General features: G+C 43.4%; 1 protein-coding gene across 1 annotated transcript in view; it reads left to right on the top strand.

Annotated features, from left to right (window-relative positions):
- brsk2b (BR serine/threonine kinase 2b) overlaps positions 1–20392 on the top strand; it is a gene marked incomplete at both ends in the record, with an annotated part of 140685 nt that overhangs the window by 111965 nt on the left and 8328 nt on the right. The window contains 8 exons of the mRNA XM_080730327.1: positions 1487–1651; positions 2296–2393; positions 3266–3419; positions 6168–6227; positions 9907–9967; positions 13195–13873; positions 18161–18209; positions 19899–20022. Coding sequence (XP_080586453.1) covers positions 1487–1651; positions 2296–2393; positions 3266–3419; positions 6168–6227; positions 9907–9967; positions 13195–13873; positions 18161–18209; positions 19899–20022 — 1390 coding nt within the window. The remainder of the gene's footprint in view (positions 1–1486; positions 1652–2295; positions 2394–3265; positions 3420–6167; positions 6228–9906; positions 9968–13194; positions 13874–18160; positions 18210–19898; positions 20023–20392) is intronic.

The raw sequence follows: 20392 nt of genomic DNA, 5'->3' as shown, positions 1-20392 counted from the left end.
TGCTTTTATGTATTTATTTTTTAACTAATGCAAACCAATTATCCATTTAAACCCTATATGCAGTACATTGCTGACTGGAGTCCCCTCCTTTCGAATAAGCCACACTGTTTCCATGTGGATGCTGATATCCTCATGATTAGATATTGTTTCATGCAGGAGTACGTATGTATCATTGCGACCATAGGTCGCAGATTAGTATGTAAACGGTCACAGCTTGTCCGTATGTATGTATGTATGTATGTATCTCTGTCACGCCTGACACTGTGGTTTTATGGGTTTATCGCTCTGATATCATGCTCTGATGTCACTGTGATTTCAGGGGAACCACTCTAACAGAATGGGTTTGCCGCTCTGACATCACACTCTCGCTTCACTGTGATGTCACACTAACAGAATCCCTTTTATGCCCATATATTGAGTTCCCTAATGTCATCAATATTCATATGGGAGTCCCATGATGACCCCTGGTACCCATATATGGAGATCCATGTACTGTATATGGAGATATGCTGTGAGAGCCCAAACATGCTTACTCAGTTCTTCGTTATGTAAACGTCCTATGACGTCTATGACATCTGACATCATACCCTTTTATGCACATACAGATCCCTGTCTGTAGAACCAGCCACACAGATATGGGCTGTCTTGGCCATCTGTCTTGGCCATATATGGATTCGGCATGTGGCCGATGTGGTCTCCATATATGGGTAACTGGTCCGATATACATCACTGGCCAGATGAAGGGCGAGGTCGCATGTCGCCCAGAGGCGACTTTCTAGTTCTATATAACTAGACCTTACCCGTTTGAATATATGTGCTGCAAAATATGTGCAGAGTGTGGGTTTTGGGGAAAGTAACTGTAACTGCATGGTGCGTGCGTGAGAATATGTGGGAGCATCATAATGTAAGGAGCAGCCCATGGAGGAGTGTATATTTATGATGGATACAAATAATTTAACAGCAAAATTAGGTGAATAGAAGTATGAGGATGTATTTGCTCCACATAAGTTTTCTATACCCGTTGGAAGATGAGACACACATCACCCGTTGCATGCGTGACCCATGCAGAGAGAGAGAGAGAGAGAGAGAGAGAGAGAGAGAGAGAGAGAGAGAGAGAGAGAGAGAGAGAGAGAGAGACTGCAACATTCCTAACTGTGAGAGAGGTGTGTGTGGGCCCGGGGCTACAGATCCCATGGCCTGGAGGAACGGACCGTAACCCTGACAACAGGCTGTAGAGCTGTAGAGTGAAGAAACGCTAAGAAATCGCTAGAATTTGGGAAAAATGAAATTCGGGCTCCGTCACCGTGTGTATAATGCTAATGACCAATGCCATGTTAAATTTGAGATCAGTCGCTGAAGCGAGTGAATAGATAATGCATTTTGTGACTGACTGACCTCTCTCTCTAATTATATGTTAGATGACTTTCTAGTTCTACATAATGACTTTCTAGTTCTAAATAATGAGTATTGTTTTGTGTTTTTCTAGGGCCGGGAAGAACGAGCCGGAACCGGAGCAGCCCGTCCCCAGGAAGGTGGCCATCCGGATGCTGGCAGCGGCCGAGGACATTGACCCGGACGTGCTGGAGAGCATGCACTCTCTGGGCTGCTTCAGAGACAAGGCCAAGCTCTCCAAAGACCTGCTGGCTGACGAGTAAGGGCCCGTTTACGCGACGCAAAATTAAATGTCACATATGCCTTCCGTTCAAACGATAACGGCATTTTCGGGGGTTGGAAACGCAAAAGGTTTTTTTGAAAGTGGAATATCCCTATAAATGTGAAATAACGTGTCGCGGCGCGACACATTGTGAGCTTGTAGATCTGCTATTTTCAGGGTGCAACACCCGAGCACAACCAAACATAAAATGTTCTACTGGATCTCTTCTCCACTTGTCCCTCCCTAACATTTTCAGTTTTTTATTTTCACCCACAAGAACAGAATGGGGGTGTGGGTGAAAAAAAGTAGTCGACGAACATCTTTCGTCCTCATAGTTCTAGTCGACGAAATCAACACTATGAGATGGAGACCAAAGGAGTAGAGAGGAAGGGGAGGTGGTGGGGGGAAAAGGTTTGAAGGAGTTAAATGTGAAATAAGGAAAAACTACTGAGGAAGCAGATTGGGAGGAAGACGTGTGTGGTGCGGGGGAGGGGCTGACACAAGACATTTCTTTTTGTCAGCTTGATGAATCCTTCTGGTTAAAATGTCTTCTGATGATAGAGTGTCGGGCTGCCCCAGTCTTAACCAACAGACATGTCTGATAGTGATCTCTCTCCCCTCCTACCATCTCCCCCCTCCAGTGACAACCAGGAGAAGATGATCTACTTCCTACTACTGGACCGTAAAGAGAGGTACCCCAGCCAAGAGGACCAGAACCTGCCCCCGCGTACTGAGATCGGTAAGCTGATCCAGTTCATCTGGTTCATACATCTCGTGCCTAAATGATGCACTCTGGTTTGGACATTACATGGTAAACGGGTCCTTGTGGCTCCATTTGTACACTCTCAGAGTTAAATTGACATTGATTTTACATTCAAAATTGAGGTCTCAGAGATAGAATGGGGGTCCTTGAAATTAAAATGCTTGGGAATCACTGCTAGAGCCGTAAAAATCTTCTCTTATTGGGATCCCTGGCTTATCTTTTCAAATGGGGGGGTCCGCGGAATAGTAGTGTCAATTTGGGGGTCCCTTACACAGGGTTCCCACACATTTTTATCAATTAATTTCCAAAACCTTTCCAAAACCTTTCCAGAATATTTAACCCAATTTCCAGGACTATATAACAATAATTCAGCTCAATAACAAGTCGCTTACTCCTATGCGCAATGCCCAAAGACAGGTAGTGTATGCCAGTGGTTCTCAACCTTTTCCCAGGCTGTGACCCTCAAAATAATCATATTTTAACTGGGGACCCCCACCCTGACGAGCACTAAGAGTTGAGGAATTTTGTATAACACGTTTCTATTGTGAAAATTGTGAGCATGTAGGTCGGCTATTTTCACAATTTCTGCCTCTAATATTTGACAATTTGGCCAATGTTTAATTTGTCATTTCAGAGGTATTAACAAAATCAATAAAGATTTTATCAGGACCCTTGATCAATTCCAAAACTTTTCCAGTACTTGAAAAATATTTTTCTATTTTCAAAATATTTCCAGGAATTTCATGACCGTGGGAACCCTGTTTACATGAAAAGGTTTGAGAACCACTGCTCTCTAGTTGACACTCAGCCACCATTTGTTCTCCCATCATCCCCTCCCTCTCTTCCAGCGGACCCTCCCAGGAAGCGTGTGGACTCCCCCATGCTGAGCCGCCACGGCAAGCGGAGGCCGGAGAGGAAGTCTATGGAGGTGCTGTGTGTCACCGAGGGAGGCTCCCCGGTGCCGGTACGACGGGCTATCGACATGGCTACCCACGGACAGAGGTACACACTATGTCACTGCTTTGCATCACTGCTGGATGTTCAGAGATATGTGCCGCCGTACATGCAGAAGTGCACGAATCATCCTGATAGATTTTATTCAGTGGTGAAAAAAGTAGGCTACTCACATGTTTTACTTAGTAAGTAAAAGTATACTGCATTGTCGAAACACTCTGTTAGGCTGCACACATACCAAAGTACCTATGAGGGTGGATTCCCCATTCCGCCAATGCATTTCAATGAGAATGGAGCGTTTTCATGCCAGTAGAAGAATTCAGCAAAAAAACAAACAAAAAAAAAAACACTCATTGTAATGCATTGGTGGAATGGGGAATCCACTCTCATAGGTACTTTGGTGTGGGTGCAGCCTTAGGGTGCCCTCACACCAAAATACCTATGAGAGTGGAATCCGCGTTCCGCCAATGCATTTCAATGAGAGTGAAGAGTTTCATGCCAGCAGAGGATTTCTGCAAAAAACGCTCCCTTATCATTGAAATGCATTGGCGGAACGCGGATTCCACTCTCGTAGGTATTTTGGTGTGAGGTCACCCTTACAGGTAAAAGGGTCTGGAATTCAAAATGTACTTGAGTAAAAGTATGATAGTGTTGGCATCAAAATGTACTTAAAGTAACACAAGTACAAGTACAAAATGTTTGAAAATAGCAGGTCTATAAGCTCACAATGTGTTGCGATTCGGCGTGCTGCTACTTGAAATACTCAAGTACAAATACCTCAATTGTACTTAAGAACACTACTTAAGTAAATGTACTGTACTTAGTTACTTTACACCACTGGATTTATTCACTACAGACTATCGAGAGAGACTCTTGCACACAAGAGCACTTATGCAGTATTATACAATTACTACTAGCGAGAGACGTTTAGTAAAATGTTATGAATAAATAAATAAATACAAGGAACAATTCATGCACTGCAACAAAAGCACAGCGATATTATAAGAAGCCAACTCTATAAACTGTACTACGATCCCATGAAATTAATTTAGTCTTCAGTAAACTGAGTGCTGCGTAGTCTTTCTAGAAATGTTTTCAAGGACTCTATTATTCAATCAGCAGTATTGAAGCGAATAACAAGTGGCTTGGAATACAAAACGCACGCGTGCACACACACACACACACACACACACACACACACACACACACACACACACACACACACACTAACCCCAAGGCTACACCGGGCAGGCACGTAACATATCAGTGTATGGTGCCACTATAAGTTAACCATTGTTCCATTGGTTATAGTGGCAGCATTATCTGTACGGTACGCAGCTCTTTCAAATTGAATTCTGCTATAAAAAAAACAGTATATAAAAGGTTTTGTGACGTATATTAAAACATGAAAACCCATAAAGTCTCGGTCAGAAGTAGAATCTCTTGCCAGAGGGAGGAGGGGAGGGGCTGCAGCTGCGTCACTCACCAGAGAAGTAATGAGGGGAGTAAATAATTCACAGGAACAGCAAAAACAGGATTCATCATGTAGCCCTAACACAAACCTACTACTGTACGTACACACTTGAGGCCTGAGGTTACAGCATTATCAGTAACAGCAAGGTGCTTGCAAATGACATTGTTGTTACGGTGTAAAGACAAACTGTTTAAGGAAGGCTGCAGAGACACAGGCATGGCAAATGGAAATATCGTCCTTATAGTGTGGAAGTATGGTGAACATGTCAAGTGATCCAAGCATGACCCATGAATGTCTCTTTCCTCCTGTTTGTCTTTTCTCTTGTCGTTTTTAGCTTGCTGTGTGCATGCACTGTCTTTGCTTCAGTTTGTTTTATGTTGTGATGATTTTACAGCATTCTCTTTAGGGCTGTTAACATTCCTCAGAAATTTAATTTGAATATTATTAAAAATGATTATCATATCATAAAAACAGGACATCTGCGGAAGAGGGGCAAGCCGCTCGCTGCTCGGATTCAAGTTCGTTTTTATAACTTGATACATTGTTGGAAAAATGTACCGGTATATTCAAATATATATTTTTTCCCCCCATATTTGAGGAATGTTCGAGATTCGAATATTGATTTACCAGCCCTAATTCTCTTACGGTGCCAACTAGGGCATTCACGAATAGTGATTTTTAGTATTCTAATTATTCGACCTCAGAGTATTCGAATAGTCGAATATTCGACAGGACTGGCCAAACTGTCAAATATTAAGTAAAAAGAGGCAAACATTGTGAAAATAGCCGATCTACATGCTCACAAGGCGTTGTGAGCATATAGATCGGCTATTTTCACAATATTTATCTGTGGAACCGAGTCACATTAAATGTAATACCTACAATTCCAAGTGCTTGTCAGGGTGGGGGTACCCAGTTCAAATTTGTTTATTTTGGGGGTCATGGCCTAAAAAGGTTTGAGAAGCCCTGGTATAAAGCATTAACAAATTCATCCACCAGGGGCATTGACAACTCATTCTTATGACTTCCTATCTAGCCAAGCTTTATAAACTATATATTTTTTAAAGAGAAAACAATAAAAAAACTAAAATAAGCGAATATTCGACTTCGGTGAACAACGTCGAATAGTGACTTTGATATTCGAATATTCGAATATTTGGTGAATGCCCTAGTGCCAACTCCTCTCTGGTATATCTGTGCAACGCATGCTTTTCTCAATAGGATTTCACCTTTTTTCTCCTTGTGTGATTTTCTCTTTCTGTCTCTTGTTTGTATGTATTTTTTTGGGGGGTCCTTTTTCTTCTTCCTGTCTGCCTCTGCAGCAAGTCTGTTTTCAGTAAAAGCTTGGATATCACAAACGCTAACTGCAGCAAGGAAGAAAGGTATAGTCTTATCTTTTCTGTTTTTTTTGTTCTGCTTTGTCTTATCGCCTCATTTCATCCACAAGCGCCAGGGCCTTGTGCAAAAATCCATTTCCTTTAGCTCTTCCGCCATGTTTTCGATCGCTTAAGCCGATAATCTAGTTAGCGGGGGGAGTAAATAGCCTTTTGTGCCTTGCCGCGACCACGACAAGATCTAACGAGATCTTAATGAGCGGTAGTTGTCGAAAGTAGTCGTTTTCCTACGGTAGCAAACTGAAGCAGCACTGTAAAACCTGAGTAGACCGTAGCACAACTGTTCCGTTTTTGTCTTTACCACCTAAATAATTTAGAATAAACATGCTTTCCACCTTCTTTTGTTCCCTCCTCTTTGATATCTGTCCCCCAGGGCAGATTTTTAGGTCAACTCTTTGTTTTCTTGCTCACTCTCTCCCTCTTCACTGTCAAATATGGAAGGTTATCTTCGTTGCCGGGTGGAAACCTTGTATGTCCAAAACCGTTCGTTTTGTATTTATCATTTTAAAAATGATTTAAACTAGTGAAAATAGCCGATCTACAAGCACACAACGCCTCGCACCGCAAGGCGTTGTGTGCTTGTAGATCTGCCTTTTTCACTAGTTTTGTGTTATATGATACATTTATACTAAGAAACATGGAGATACAAGGTTTCTGCTGGATAGTGATGTTATGGTATAGGCCTAGGTACATTTTTACTCTCAAAGTTAAATGAATACTCTGGATTTTACTGTGACTGCCACCCTCTCTCTTTACCCGTCCTCCTGTGTGTGTGTGTGTGTGTGCGTGCGTGCGCGTGTGCATGTGTGTTAATTTTTGTTTGTCTCTGCTGTGTGCTAGTCTGTTTGCTCACTGAGGCGTGATGAGGACGGGGTTATCTCATCGCTGGGACGCGGCCCCCGGCCCGTGCTTTTTTATTTTTCATTTTTTTCTCCGATGCCGTCCGTGTCCGTGGCTGACCTTGTGTCTGAGTTTATAGACGTTCGCTCACGGCCGGGCCAACCAGCGATTAGCATAAATTAACTCGCCCGGAGAACACAGACGGAGGACCCTTTTATTAACGGTGGAGCAGAGAGGAAACAGGGGATGAAAACAATCATGTTCCATCATTGTTTGAAAAGCGTTTTATTCGTTCTCATTATCTAATTTGGAGAGGTACACGGAAATCATTTCTTAAATCATGTCTCTATCATGCCCTTATCACAAACGCACGCACGGGCGCACGCACGCACGCACGCACGCACGCACGCACGCACGCACGCACGCACGCACGCACGCACGCACGCACGCACGCACGCACGCACACACACACGCACGCACACACACACACACACACGCACGCACGCACACACACACAGCAATAAATTAACAACAGACTTTAAAAGACTAAAATGCTATGCTGGCTCCTGTGAGTACAGGTGACGTGTGTGCGGATAATGTGTAGCACATGAACAGAGGGGGGTCTCTGTGTCATGTTATATTAGAGGGGTGTCCTGGTAGACCTGCCAGCCATTCGTCTCTCTAAAGCATCCCCCCCCCCCCGGCAGTAGATACTACCGTAGCTACTGTATTTTACGGTTAGTGCCACAAGATAAGCATCGTCCTTTCACAGTGAATGCCATTCTCATTTGTCGTGTTTATTCTTTTCTTGAGACCATTGCGATATCGTAGAGATGCGCTTGTACCCATACGACAACATTTAATTTCCCATCACGTCCACACATACTGTAGCATTGCATGGAAAGTTTCAAAAAAACGCTTTGCCCATCAGCTCAGAAATCTAATCAGCGATGCCATTCTGTGTGTCTTTGTGTCTGTGTGTGTGTGTGTGTGTGTGTGTGTGTGTGTGTGTGTGTGTGTGTGTGTGTGTGTGTGTGTGAGAGAGAGAGAGAGAGAGAGTGTCTTCGAGCATATTTAAACATGATTTACTGTTTCAATTTTCATCTCCAACAAAGGCAAATCATTCGTGGACAATTAAATCCCAAAGAGATGTTCAGTGTGGTCGTCAGCCTCCGCGTCACGTTGCGATGGGAATGGGGATGGGGGGGAGGGGGCGGGGGTTCAGACAGAGCAGGGACTCTGGCGCAGGAGAAAGGGACAGCGAGATATGAAAAGTTAATGAATCGCAAATGAAAAATGGATACACGCGTTGTAAGGAGAATAGATGCAGTACATGTGGTGCTGATGAAGTGTGTGCGTGTGTGCGCGCGCATGTGTGTGTGTGTGTGTGTGTGTGTATGTGTGTGTGTGTACACGGTACTGATGTGGTTTGAAGTATTTATAGATTGTTGACCCCCTCTGCCAACGTGTCTTGTTGGCATGCCGACAATTGTTAATGTACCGTAAATCGCAGAATGTAATGCCCCCCCCTCCCCCCCCCCCCTCCCCCCGAATGGCCGCTGGCCAAACGTGCCGTGTTTTTTGCATGGTACGATGCTACTCGTCTGTTAATATATTATATCAAACATTAACTCTGAAAAGGCAGAACAACAAGCCGCGGGACTGGTGTCATCATGCTCTCATGAAGGCTGACTATTCCAAAACTGTGGTTCTCAACCTGTGGGTCAGGACCCCCAGGGGGGTCTCCACATTATTTTGGGGGGTTCCCAGATGTTTAATTCAATCTGAACCATTGTTTTCTCACTCAACAGTAAACATTAATACTGTAGGTGAAACTGAGGTCCTTTTTACCTCTTGTACCCAGTACAAGAGCACCATGACCTCTCCTCCAGCATGACCCATTCAAACGCACGTAGCTGACTTTCTCACAGTAAAACCTCAGTGTTCATTTGGTTACATCTCAGAGTTACAAAGGGATAATTTTACTGTGTGGAATCAAATACTGCCAGAGGATTCTTCTTGTGCCTACTCTCACTTTTTCTACAAAAGAGAGAAAGCGACAGAAAGACAGTGTGAGAAAGATGGATAGAGAACAAGTTTCGATTTAAATTAAAGCGTGTGTGAGATGGTGTGAGCCCGCCGAGAATCTGTTCGCTTCCTGGAAGGCCGTTCCTCATTAGGTAAACGGACTCCCCTCCACTTCCCTCTGCAGAGTGAACGTCATTCTTTTTGAGGGATATATCACACTAAAAGTAAAGGTTTTTAACCGCAGTGGGAGGATTTCAACATCTTCTACTTTGGTTCCTGAACTTTTGTTGTATTCTTGTGTGTGTGTTTGTTTGCAAAGTAATGTGGCTTTGTGGTATTTAATATAGTTTCTAAGTCTGTCATCGTATGTGTATTAGTGATGTGCCGTTTGTTCATGAGAACTAGTTCTTTGCCATAAACGTGAACAATTCGTTCATTTACTTAAACTGTTACGTTCACGCTTTCGTCCCCGTCCCCTCTCCCTAACAGCCACCGGCACACAGGACGGGAGGGCGGGCTGTACGCGCAACGTGATAAAAAGGCGACAGTGGGTTTTTTCCCCACGGGACGATAGCACTACCGAACGAACGGTGAACGGGAACAAATCATTTGAACGGATCATTGCCGTGAGCGAAATGATTCGTTCACTGAAAAGAACGGTTTTGCCCACCACTAATCTGTATCATAATTTGACCGTGTTTGTGTGTGTGTGTGTGTGTGTGTGTGTGTGTGTGTGTGTGTGTGTGTGTGTGTCTGTGTGTGTGCGTGTGCGTGCGTGCGTGCTTGTGTGTGCTTACAGATCACGGTCCATCAGCGGTGCGTCTTCCGGACTGTCCACTAGTCCTCTCAGCAGTCCCAGGGTAAGTGTCCGTCTCTCTCACCCTCCTACCCACTGGGTCTCACCCACCTACCCACTGGGTCTCACCCACCTACCCCCTGGCCCAAAGGGCAGCGGCCCACAATGCACCTCACCGCTGTAGCACTGCGCCTCCACTGCTTATGTCCATCGGATCGTAAACACGCAGTGGTGGAAAAAAGTACTCACGTTTCTTACTTAAGTAAAATGATCAATACTGCAATATAGAAATAGTCTGTTACAAGTAAAAGTCTGGAATTTAAAATGTACTCGAGTGAAAGTATGAAAGTGTTGCCATCCAAATATAATTGAAGTACCAAAAGTAAAAGTACAAAATGATTGAAAATAGCAGATCTACTATTCTGCTATTTCCAAATAGCCAAGGTATAAAATAGGGCTAAAGTAGTTTATGTATGTTTTATAATATTATAATTTATACAGTACCTGCAAAGTAACTAGTAACTAAAGTTTTTCAGATAAATGTAGTGAAGTAAAAGTACAATATTTGGATCCGAGATGTAGTGGAGTAGAAGTAAAGTATCGAAAATTGGAAATACTGAAGTAAAGTACAAATGCCTCAAAAATGTATTTAAGTACAGTACTTAAGTAAATGTACTTAGTTACTTTCCACCACTGTAAACAACACTCCCCATTCACCACATACAGCCTCTCATCCGACCTCACAGACAGCTTTTGCAGATTACCTGATGTGATTTTTGGCCTGGCTGGAAGCCTGCTTTGTCTCATATGAACGCTGCTGTTCTCAAACTCAACACTTTGCATGGCAAGCCACTTTATATATATTGTCGTTGTCGGGTGGAAACCGCTTGTATGTCCAAGACCGTCCGTTTTGTATTTATCATTTAAAAAATGAACTAAACTAGTGAAAACAGCAGATCTACGCTTTGTGCTTGTACATCTGCTGTTTTCACTACTTTTGTGCGACGGCCTTGTATGATGAAGCAGGGCTTTACTTGGCGGAAAAAAAAAACATACACATTTGAAACTTGGCATTTGGTTTCTGCCTGACTGACAATATACTTGTAATTTCACACATTTTGGGGTGGGGCTAAGGGGGTCCAGCAAACGCTCCCACCAGGAAGTAAGAAGCCCGTACAAATATCATTTGTTATCAGCATTGTTGTCATAGAATTGAATTGTCACGAAATCTCTCCACAAACAACCGATGTTGTGGAAAGGCTTTGATTCTGTCTGTCTGTGGCTTAGAACTGAAGTTGGACTGGATCCATCTGAGAGCACGCTATGAACTGGAGATGCCATGTACTGTAGTGATTAGCATTCTCACTTAACAGATGCCCCATTGATGCTTGCAACTAGGGATTCAAGAATTCAAGGCCCGAGACCGCATTCTTAATGGAAATCAGTGCCTTAATGCTGCTAACGCCAAAAATACAAAGGTTACATTTGCAACTCAAAATCTTCCAGCCCCCTTAGCTCTCTGTGTGACATTTCTTTTTCTATTAAAGGCAAGGAATTTTAAAATGAACTCCCAGCAAGAACACAAGTTTCATTTCTTTGCAGTCGTGTTAGAGTTTGATAACATACTGTGCTGTAAAAGAATGTGATAGAAAGAAATTTCATGTGGGGGTCTTCCTGTTTGCTTTAGATCATTAAACAATGATTTAGAGATGTGTATCCTGCTATTCACTGTAATATTTCTATGGCATATAAAACAGGCACACAAAGATGCAGGCACAGATATGAATTATTTGAATTTTTTTTTTTTTTTTACAACAAGGGTTCATATTTTAGATTGTAATTAGAGAAAAGAAAAGATGAGTGTTAAAATGTTTTCATTTACTGCTTTCTATCGTTTTAGCGATTTTAGTGATTTTGATTTCAGTGGGTGGGGGCATGCGTACAAGTGGCTAAATAATATGTATTTTTAGACACAATAAGCTGTCGATTTCTTTATTACTATTTATTTACAGTAACTCTACCAGCCTCCATAAGTCACATCTGCCCATGAAAGATTCCGGTGCATCTTGGCAATGGGCTTATTGTGTCTAAAAATACATATTTAGCCACTTTTACGCATGCCTGCAACCACTGAAATCAAGAGTTAAAATCGCTATAACGATAGTAAGCAGTAAATTAAAACATTTTAACACTCATCTTTTCTTTTTTCTACTTACAATCAAAAATATGAACCCTTGTGGTAAAAAAAAACAATGTTGTCCTTTAACATAAAGCAATATATTCTGGGCTGTACTATATTGTATTAGACTATATCACCATGCAATGCTACCATAATGTATTCGATACTACAATAGTATACTATATGCATTCTACTATAATATGCTGTACTATACCACAGTATACGGCAATACTTTATACTTGACTGCAGTGGTTCTCAACCTTTTCAGGTCGCGACCCCCAAAATAATCATATTTTATTTAAATGGGGACCCCCCCACCCTGACGAGCATTAAGAGTTGAGGCATTACAGGCTATTTTCACAATTTCTGTTTCTAATATTTGACAATTTGACCAATGTTTAATTTGACATTTTAGAGGTATTAAAAAGTCCTTAAATTGTCACTTTAGAAATGTGCACATACCCTCTATACACTTAAACCTTATGTTGGTTTGTTTGCTGTTGATAGAGAAAACAATGTTCCACATTAAGCTAATCATCATCATTAAGCTAATTATCAAAATAATTTGGGGACCCCCCCTGGGGCCACAGGTTGAGAACCACTGTATCAAAGTACATATAGTACCAGAGCTGTGTGATAGTACTGTAGCTCATTCATTCCATGGCATCGTGCATGCATTGTACTGTAGCTGCTTTCCCTGGTTGAAGGGTGAAGCTAAGCCGGTTAGCTTTGATGCTGGTTCACTTTGCTGTGGGTGCTTCAAGGAATGGTCGCCACAGCTGTCCTCTGACATGGCTCACTGTGCTAATAGCATGTTCTGTTTTTGTTTGTTTTGTTCTTTCTTTCTTGCACTCTCACCAAACCCCTGCCTGCCTGCTGTGTCACTCGCTTCACCTCTCCTCAACTCATCTGCCACATCCTGTTTTACGTTCCTGGTGCCGTTGCTCGTGGAAATACGATTTGTATTGGGCTGTGGTGGTTTTTATTTCCTTATATTTATCTTTTTTCTTTTGGTAATACTGTACTATGTCACCTGGCTTGTGGCCGTGCTCTCTCATTGGCCCCCATGCTGCACTGCCATCCTATAAACGGTGCATGACCCAACCTCACAGCCTGTCAGGCGGTATTTCATCCCGCCCCAGTCCCCAGACTTCTGTCAGTCCCCCAACTGCAGTCCCACCCACTCCGCCGAGGCCCGCCTTAACGGGATGGGGCCCCGCATCATCACCCCTAACTCCTACCAGCCAAAGATGGGGTCCCCCCTCATGCACCCACGCACACAAACCCTCCCGGCCAAGCCCAAAATGTCAGAGAAGCCCCTCCAGACCACCCGCTCCAACCCGCTGCCCAATTCGGCGGAAGGGCCCGCCGCCCCCAAGTCAGAGCCCTCCACCCCCTGCACGCCCCTGGCCTCCCCCTGCGTCCCCAACAGCCCGCGGGTGAGGCGCCACCCGCCCCTCACGGTGCCCCCCAAGCTATCTATCCCCCTGTCCCCGCACTCCCCGGTGCCCCCCATGTCGCCGCTCCGGCGGCGCAACATCTACCCTGACCACAATGGCAAATGTGTATCCGTCGCATCGCAGGTGACCCCCCACCCCTCCCCCCGGGGGAGCCCTCTCCCCACCCCCAAAGGCACCCCGGTGCACACGCCCAAGGACAGCCCGGCGGGCACCCCGAGCCCCACGCCGCCGCCGAGCCCCTCCATCGGCGGCCTGCCCTGGAGGACGCGCCTCAACTCCATCAAGAACAGCTTCCTGGGCTCGCCCCGCTTCCACCGCAGGAAAATGCAAGGTACGCCCCAGGAAGACCTGAGGCCCATTCTACACATGTCTTCTGAAAAACGTATGTCACAAACTATGTTCAAGGTTCAAGGGTTCAAGGTTGTACTTTATTATTTTACGTTTTGTGTACAGGACAGGTACATAAGAATAAAATCTATTTTGGTTTGGCTCCCTTCAGACAATGTAGCATCATCTATCTATAAATGCGACAAATCTCTGTCTGTTTGTTTGTAATCCGCGTATCTCGAGAACCGTTCGTCCCACCGGCTTCAGATTCGGCACGCGCGTTCCCCGCCGCAGCGCGGAGTGCAGTGCCGGGCCTCGACCCGACCCGACTCGCGGTTTTCCGAAACCGGCGCGAAACGTTCGGAATCTCCTTATGCGGAGCTGATTGTTGACATCAGGCTGTTCCGGAGGAAATCGGCGCAAGCGCTGAGTCATTGTGACATCACTTCATAAAAGGCTCTGACATCACGTACGCCACATGAGTCAACACAAAATCTCTGTGAATGTGTATGTATTATGTATGTAATCCGCGTATCTCGAGAACCCTTCTTCCCACCGGCACGCGCGTTCTCCAGATATGGGCATAAAGTCTGACATCAGAGTTTTCTGCAACCGGTACTGTGTGTGCAGAGATCTTCATATATGGGCATAAGTGGACAAAGACAAACAGATGGTCAAAACGGGTCCTATGACAACAGGTATATTGGGGTTTGCATTAAAGGGTGGGGCATTCATGGGGTTTGCATTAAAGGGTGGGGCATTCATTCCCTATTTCAAATTCGGCACGTGCGTTCCCCACCGCAGCAGGTAGTGCAGTGCTCGGCCTCAACCCGACCCGACCCACGATTGTTTGAAAAAGCGACAGAAATCTCATATATGGGCATAAAATGGACGCAGATAAACAGATATCTCCATATATGGCATATATGGGCATAAGCGCTGAGTCATTGTGACATCACTTCATAAAAGGCTCTGACATCACGTACGCCACATGAGTCAACACAAAATCTCTGTGAATGTGTATGTATGTATGTAATCCGCGTATCTCGAGAACCCTTCTTCCCACCGGCACGCGCGTTCTCCAGATATGGGCATAAAGTCTGACATCAGAGTTTTCCGCAACCGGTACTGTGTGTGCAGAGATCTTCATATATGGGCATAAGTGGACAAAGACAAACAGATGGTCAAAACGGGTCCTATGACAACAGGTATATTGGGGTTTGCATTAAAGGGTGGGGCATTCATGGGGTTTGCATTAAAGGGTGGGGCATTCATTCCCTATTTCAAATTCGGCACGTGCGTTCCCCACCGCAGCAGGTAGTGCAGTGCTCGGCCTCAACCCGACCCGACCCACGATTGTTTGAAAAAGCGACAGAAATCTCATATATGGGCATAAAATGGACGCAGATAAACAGATATCTCCATATATGGCATATATGGGCATACAATGGATGCAGAATCACAAAGATCTCCATATACGGGCATAAAAGGGACACAGACAGACAGATACAGAGATCTCCATATATGGGCATAAAATGGATGCAGAAACAGGTATATTGGGGTTTGCATTAAAGGGTGGGGCATTCATGGGGTTTGCATTAAAGGGTGGGGCATTCATTCCCTATTTCAAATTCGGCACGTGCGTTCCCCACCGCAGCAGGTAGTGCAGTGCTCGGCCTCAACCCGACCCGACCCACGATTGTTTGAAAAAGCGACAGAAATCTCATATATGGGCATAAAATGGACGCAGATAAACAGATATCTCCATATATGGCATATATGGGCATAAGCGCTGAGTCATTGTGACATCACTTCATAAAAGGCTCTGACATCACGTACGCCACATGAGTCAACACAAAATCTCTGTGAATGTGTATGTATGTATGTAATCCGCGTATCTCGAGAACCCTTCTTCCCACCGGCACGCGTGTTCTCCAGATATGGGCATAAAGTCTGACATCAGAGTTTTCCGCAACCGGTACTGTGTGTGCAGAGATCTTCATATATGGGCATAAGTGGACAAAGACAAACAGATGGTCAAAACGGGTCCTATGACAACAGGTATATTGGGGTTTGCATTAAAGGGTGGGGCATTCATGGGGTTTGCATTAAAGGGTGGGGCATTCATTCCCTATTTCAAATTCGGCACGTGCGTTCCCCACCGCAGCAGGTAGTGCAGTGCTCGGCCTCAACCCGACCCGACCCACGATTGTTTGAAAAAGCGACAGAAATCTCATATATGGGCATAAAATGGACGCAGATAAACAGATATCTCCATATATGGCATATATGGGCATACAATGGATGCAGAATCACAAAGATCTCCATATACGGGCATAAAAGGGACACAGACAGACAGATACAGAGATCTCCATATATGGGCATAAAATGGATGCAGATAGACAGATATCTCCATATATGGGCATATATGGGCATAAAATGGACCCAGAACTATAACTGCAGTGATCTCCATATATGGACATAAAATGGACACCGACAGACAGATACAGATATCTCCATATATGGGCAAAAATGGACACAGGCAGACAAATGGTCAAAACGGGTCCTATGAAAACAGGTATAATGGGGTTTGCATTAAAGGGCGGGGCATTCATTCCCTATTTACATTGTTCCGAGTTGGCCAGGTCGCCGACTAGACGCTGGGCCGCCCGAAGGGCGGCCCAGCTTCTAGTAGGTATAACGATGAAAACACATAATACCTTTCATTGGTTCAATAATTATAAAATCCACACATACAGACTTGACCACTTTCACTTTTAAAAGTATTCAAAAGTAGTGTAAATAGCAGATCTACAAGCTCACAATATAGATCGGCTATTTTCACTACTTTTGCACAACACAAAGTACAACAAAATAATTTATGAAAATATAATATAATAATATATATATATATATATATGGAAATAATGAATTAACCACTAAAGTTGTCAGTCCCCCACCAAAGATATTTTTTTCTTTTGAACTTCCCAGCACCCAGACCCTTTCCTTTTCCTATGGACATACAAGGTTTCTGCCCGACAGCTACGATACGTTTTGTTTTGATGTTATCAGATTGCTGTGTATGATAATTGCGGCAGCAGAGGATGCATCCAGCCACAAACGGCCACTTTGTTTGGTGGCCCGGAGGAGCGAGCGCAAATAATCTCTGTGTTGCTAATAGCTGCATTTAGTCATGGCTTACAGCCTTATCAGTGGACCCAACACAGCCTCCGGGTCATGTCTTGGAGAAGATAACATCCCATTACAGCGGGGGGAAAAATGTGTCCTTTTCGTTTTAGTTAAGGTGTATCTGTACGGTACCACTGGTAAATCTCCAGAGAACTGTTAAAAACTATTTTTGATACATTTGGAATCATGCCATCCGGGTGCAAATTGGTTGGTTTGTGATGCTGGATTGCATTTTATTGAAAAATATAATACCAATGAACTTATAAGAAGATGGAATGAACAAAGTGTTTTCATATTCATGTTTGTTGTCTGACAGCAGACAGCAAGATATTATATACAATGTGTAAGATTGTATTAACCACAAATCGTCGCGAAGATATTTGGTTTAGAGGGAAAGATGAGGGGTCCTTGTATAGACCCCTGGGGGACTCCAGGGGCCCAGGTGTCTAAAGAGTCTCCTCTCTCGGGTTGCCAAATACCTGAAAATCACCCGGCCAGGCGTCCCTTATTTCTAAGAAAAATAAAGGACTCTCAGAAAAAGTACAATCTCACTGTGCAATGTGTGCATATGTCTGTATACTACATTAACCGATTGAACCCCAGCATCCATATTCTGGGGGGAACATAAGCCAAAAATAACAGATCTACAAGCTCACATCACGTTGCATTGCATTGTGAGAAACTACTCACAATGCAACGCAACGAGTTTGGCTACTCTTGGCAAAGAGATTTAAAGTAGACAGAACAAAGTATAGAAACCACTACGGTACAGTTGACTAAGTCTAGAGTCTTCAAGTGATTAACAAACTGTATTATTGTATGTAATTTATGAGTGTTTGAACTTTGAACTTGTACGATGTATGTCATTGATTGATTCCCAAAAACAAGCAACAAAGTGTTAGCCTTGTGTGGCCAGACCGCCTCGCCTCATCCACCCCCCCTGAGTCTGGCAACGCCAGGCTAACAAAGTGTGTCCCTTGTCCCCTTTCAGTAAGGGACACATCTTTTAGTCTCCAAATAAGGGACAACTCCTTATTTCAAAGGAACGACAGGCAACCCTACTCCTCTCTAACCGCTGAACCCTGTCTCTGTTGGTCCACAGTCCCCACCCAAGAAGACATGTCCAGCCTCACCCCAGACTCCTCTCCAGAGTGAGTGGTTACGCACAGTGACATAGTGGTTACACACAGTGACATAGTGGTTACACACAGTGACATAGTGGTTACACACAGTGACATAGTGGTTACACACAGTGACATAGTGGAACACACAGTGACATAGTGGTTACACACAGTGACATAGTGGTTACACACAGTGACATAGTGGTTACACACAGTGACATAGTGGTTACACACAGTGACATAGTGGTTACACACAGTGACATAGTGGAACACACAGTGACATAGTGGTTACACACAGTGACATAGTGGTTACACACAGTGACATAGTGGTTACACACAGTGACATAGTGGTTACACACAGTGACATAGTGGTTACACACAGTGACATAGTGGAACACACAGTGACATAGTGGTTACACACAGTGACATAGTGGTTACACACAGTGACATACTCCGTCCTGGTCACATTCCTCAAGATGTCTCACAGATTATTGTCCTGGCTGGATGCTGGAGAAATTGTTTCATTGTTTGTCTCTAACACGACAAGCTTGTCCCCTTGCCATCTGGTTGTAATGACACTGACAAAATAATGTCATTAATTAGATTGGTGGCAAGTGTTTCAGCAAACTGTTTTCCTATCATTTGCTTTGCTTATTGAGTTTATTTAATGTAGTGGAAATTAGATGAATGAACCTCATTTCTATGTTGCTACAGTCACTGAATGTAATTTCATTTGTAAATCTTTAGTTCTCCTAACCTTGACTTACTATTTTCTCATTTCAAGCCTGGTTTAGATAACAACTTGGAATATAATATCTTGATTTTAATAGACAACATGTCAGAAATCATGTTTAATAATGGGCATATTAAAGGAATCCTGCTGTGATTCCTGTCTGGGCAGTGATGGAAGATGTCCTCAGATTGTTTACTAAAATGAATCTACTTTAGATCTCCTCTTGTTATAAGTAAAACTCCTGCATTCATTTCAGACATTTACTTTACTACCTTAGTAAAGCATAAAGCTATTGGCATTAAAATAAGCTTACAGTACCATGTAAAAGCACTCATCAACTAGTAATACATTATGTTAGTTTTAACGTTGCAGCTGGTAAAGGTGGGACTGATTTGAATTACTTACTGTAGTTTATTTGCATTTGAGTCTCCTACCAGAGATGAAGTGCGTAATTGATAGAAATGAAGTCCTTTTTTGGGTGAACTCTAACCTATTAATGCATCATAATTTATCATTATTGCATGTTTTGTATTAAAAAGCTACACATGAAATGAAAAGTAATTCAAGCTGTCAAATTTTTGTAGTAGTGTAAAAAGTACAATATATTAAAGTGTCAAAGAATAGAAAATAACAAATGGCCTGTTCACGTATTCGGAGGGTGTCAGGACAGGAGTCACCATAAAAAAGGACAGTGTTTTCATTGAATCTATCTTGGTTAAAATGCAGTTTGAAGGAAGGGGGAAATGAATCTCAAATATCAAAATACTGAATTAAGCAATTCAATAACTGTCCTGGGTGTTCCCAAAAGCCTAAGTAGATGATAAAATGACCAAATGTTTTTTTTTAAGTGAAATATCTCTTTGAAGGAGTAGTTCACCACCAAAACAAACTACTCCTTTAAGTACGTATACAGTACTTTACTTTACTTAGTTACCTGCTCATGGGTCTGTCATGGTGACTGACTGTATCGTGTCTCCTCCGTGCAGGCTGGCTAAGAAGTCGTGGTTTGGCAACTTCATCAACCTGGAGAAGGAGGAGCAGATCTTCATCGTGATCAGAGACAAGCCACTCAACTCCATAAAGGCAGACATTGTCCACGCCTTTCTCTCTGTAAGAGCTCCAACAAACCTTTCACTGTTTGTCTGTTCATACTGTATATAGCCATTCTTTGGGTGTGTCATTTGCACTGCATCTGTCACTTTTACAAGGATCACCATTTGACCATGTGAAGGATTTGTCTCCTCTGGCCACGGTCGTTTCGTCCTTTCTGCGTTGTCTGTTCACCTCCTCAGTCAATCAAATTAAATTATGCATTGAAATGTACATGCATGTGTATTGCTGTACTGAGGTTACGTTACGATAACATCAAACACAAGACATACAGTAGTAACTTCAGAACTAGCAACTTATGAAACAGTGATATGCTTGGTAGGGCAGGGCTGACAGACAGCAGGACTAGTAGTAATGCTATGTCCTCCCG

This window comes from Nannobrachium achirus, assembly GCF_963921795.1.
Source record: "Nannobrachium achirus genome assembly, chromosome: 7".
Lineage (NCBI taxonomy): Eukaryota > Metazoa > Chordata > Actinopteri > Myctophiformes > Myctophidae > Nannobrachium > Nannobrachium achirus.
The sequence above is the reverse complement of the archived record's forward strand: the minus strand, read 5'-3'. Positions and strand labels throughout refer to the sequence as shown.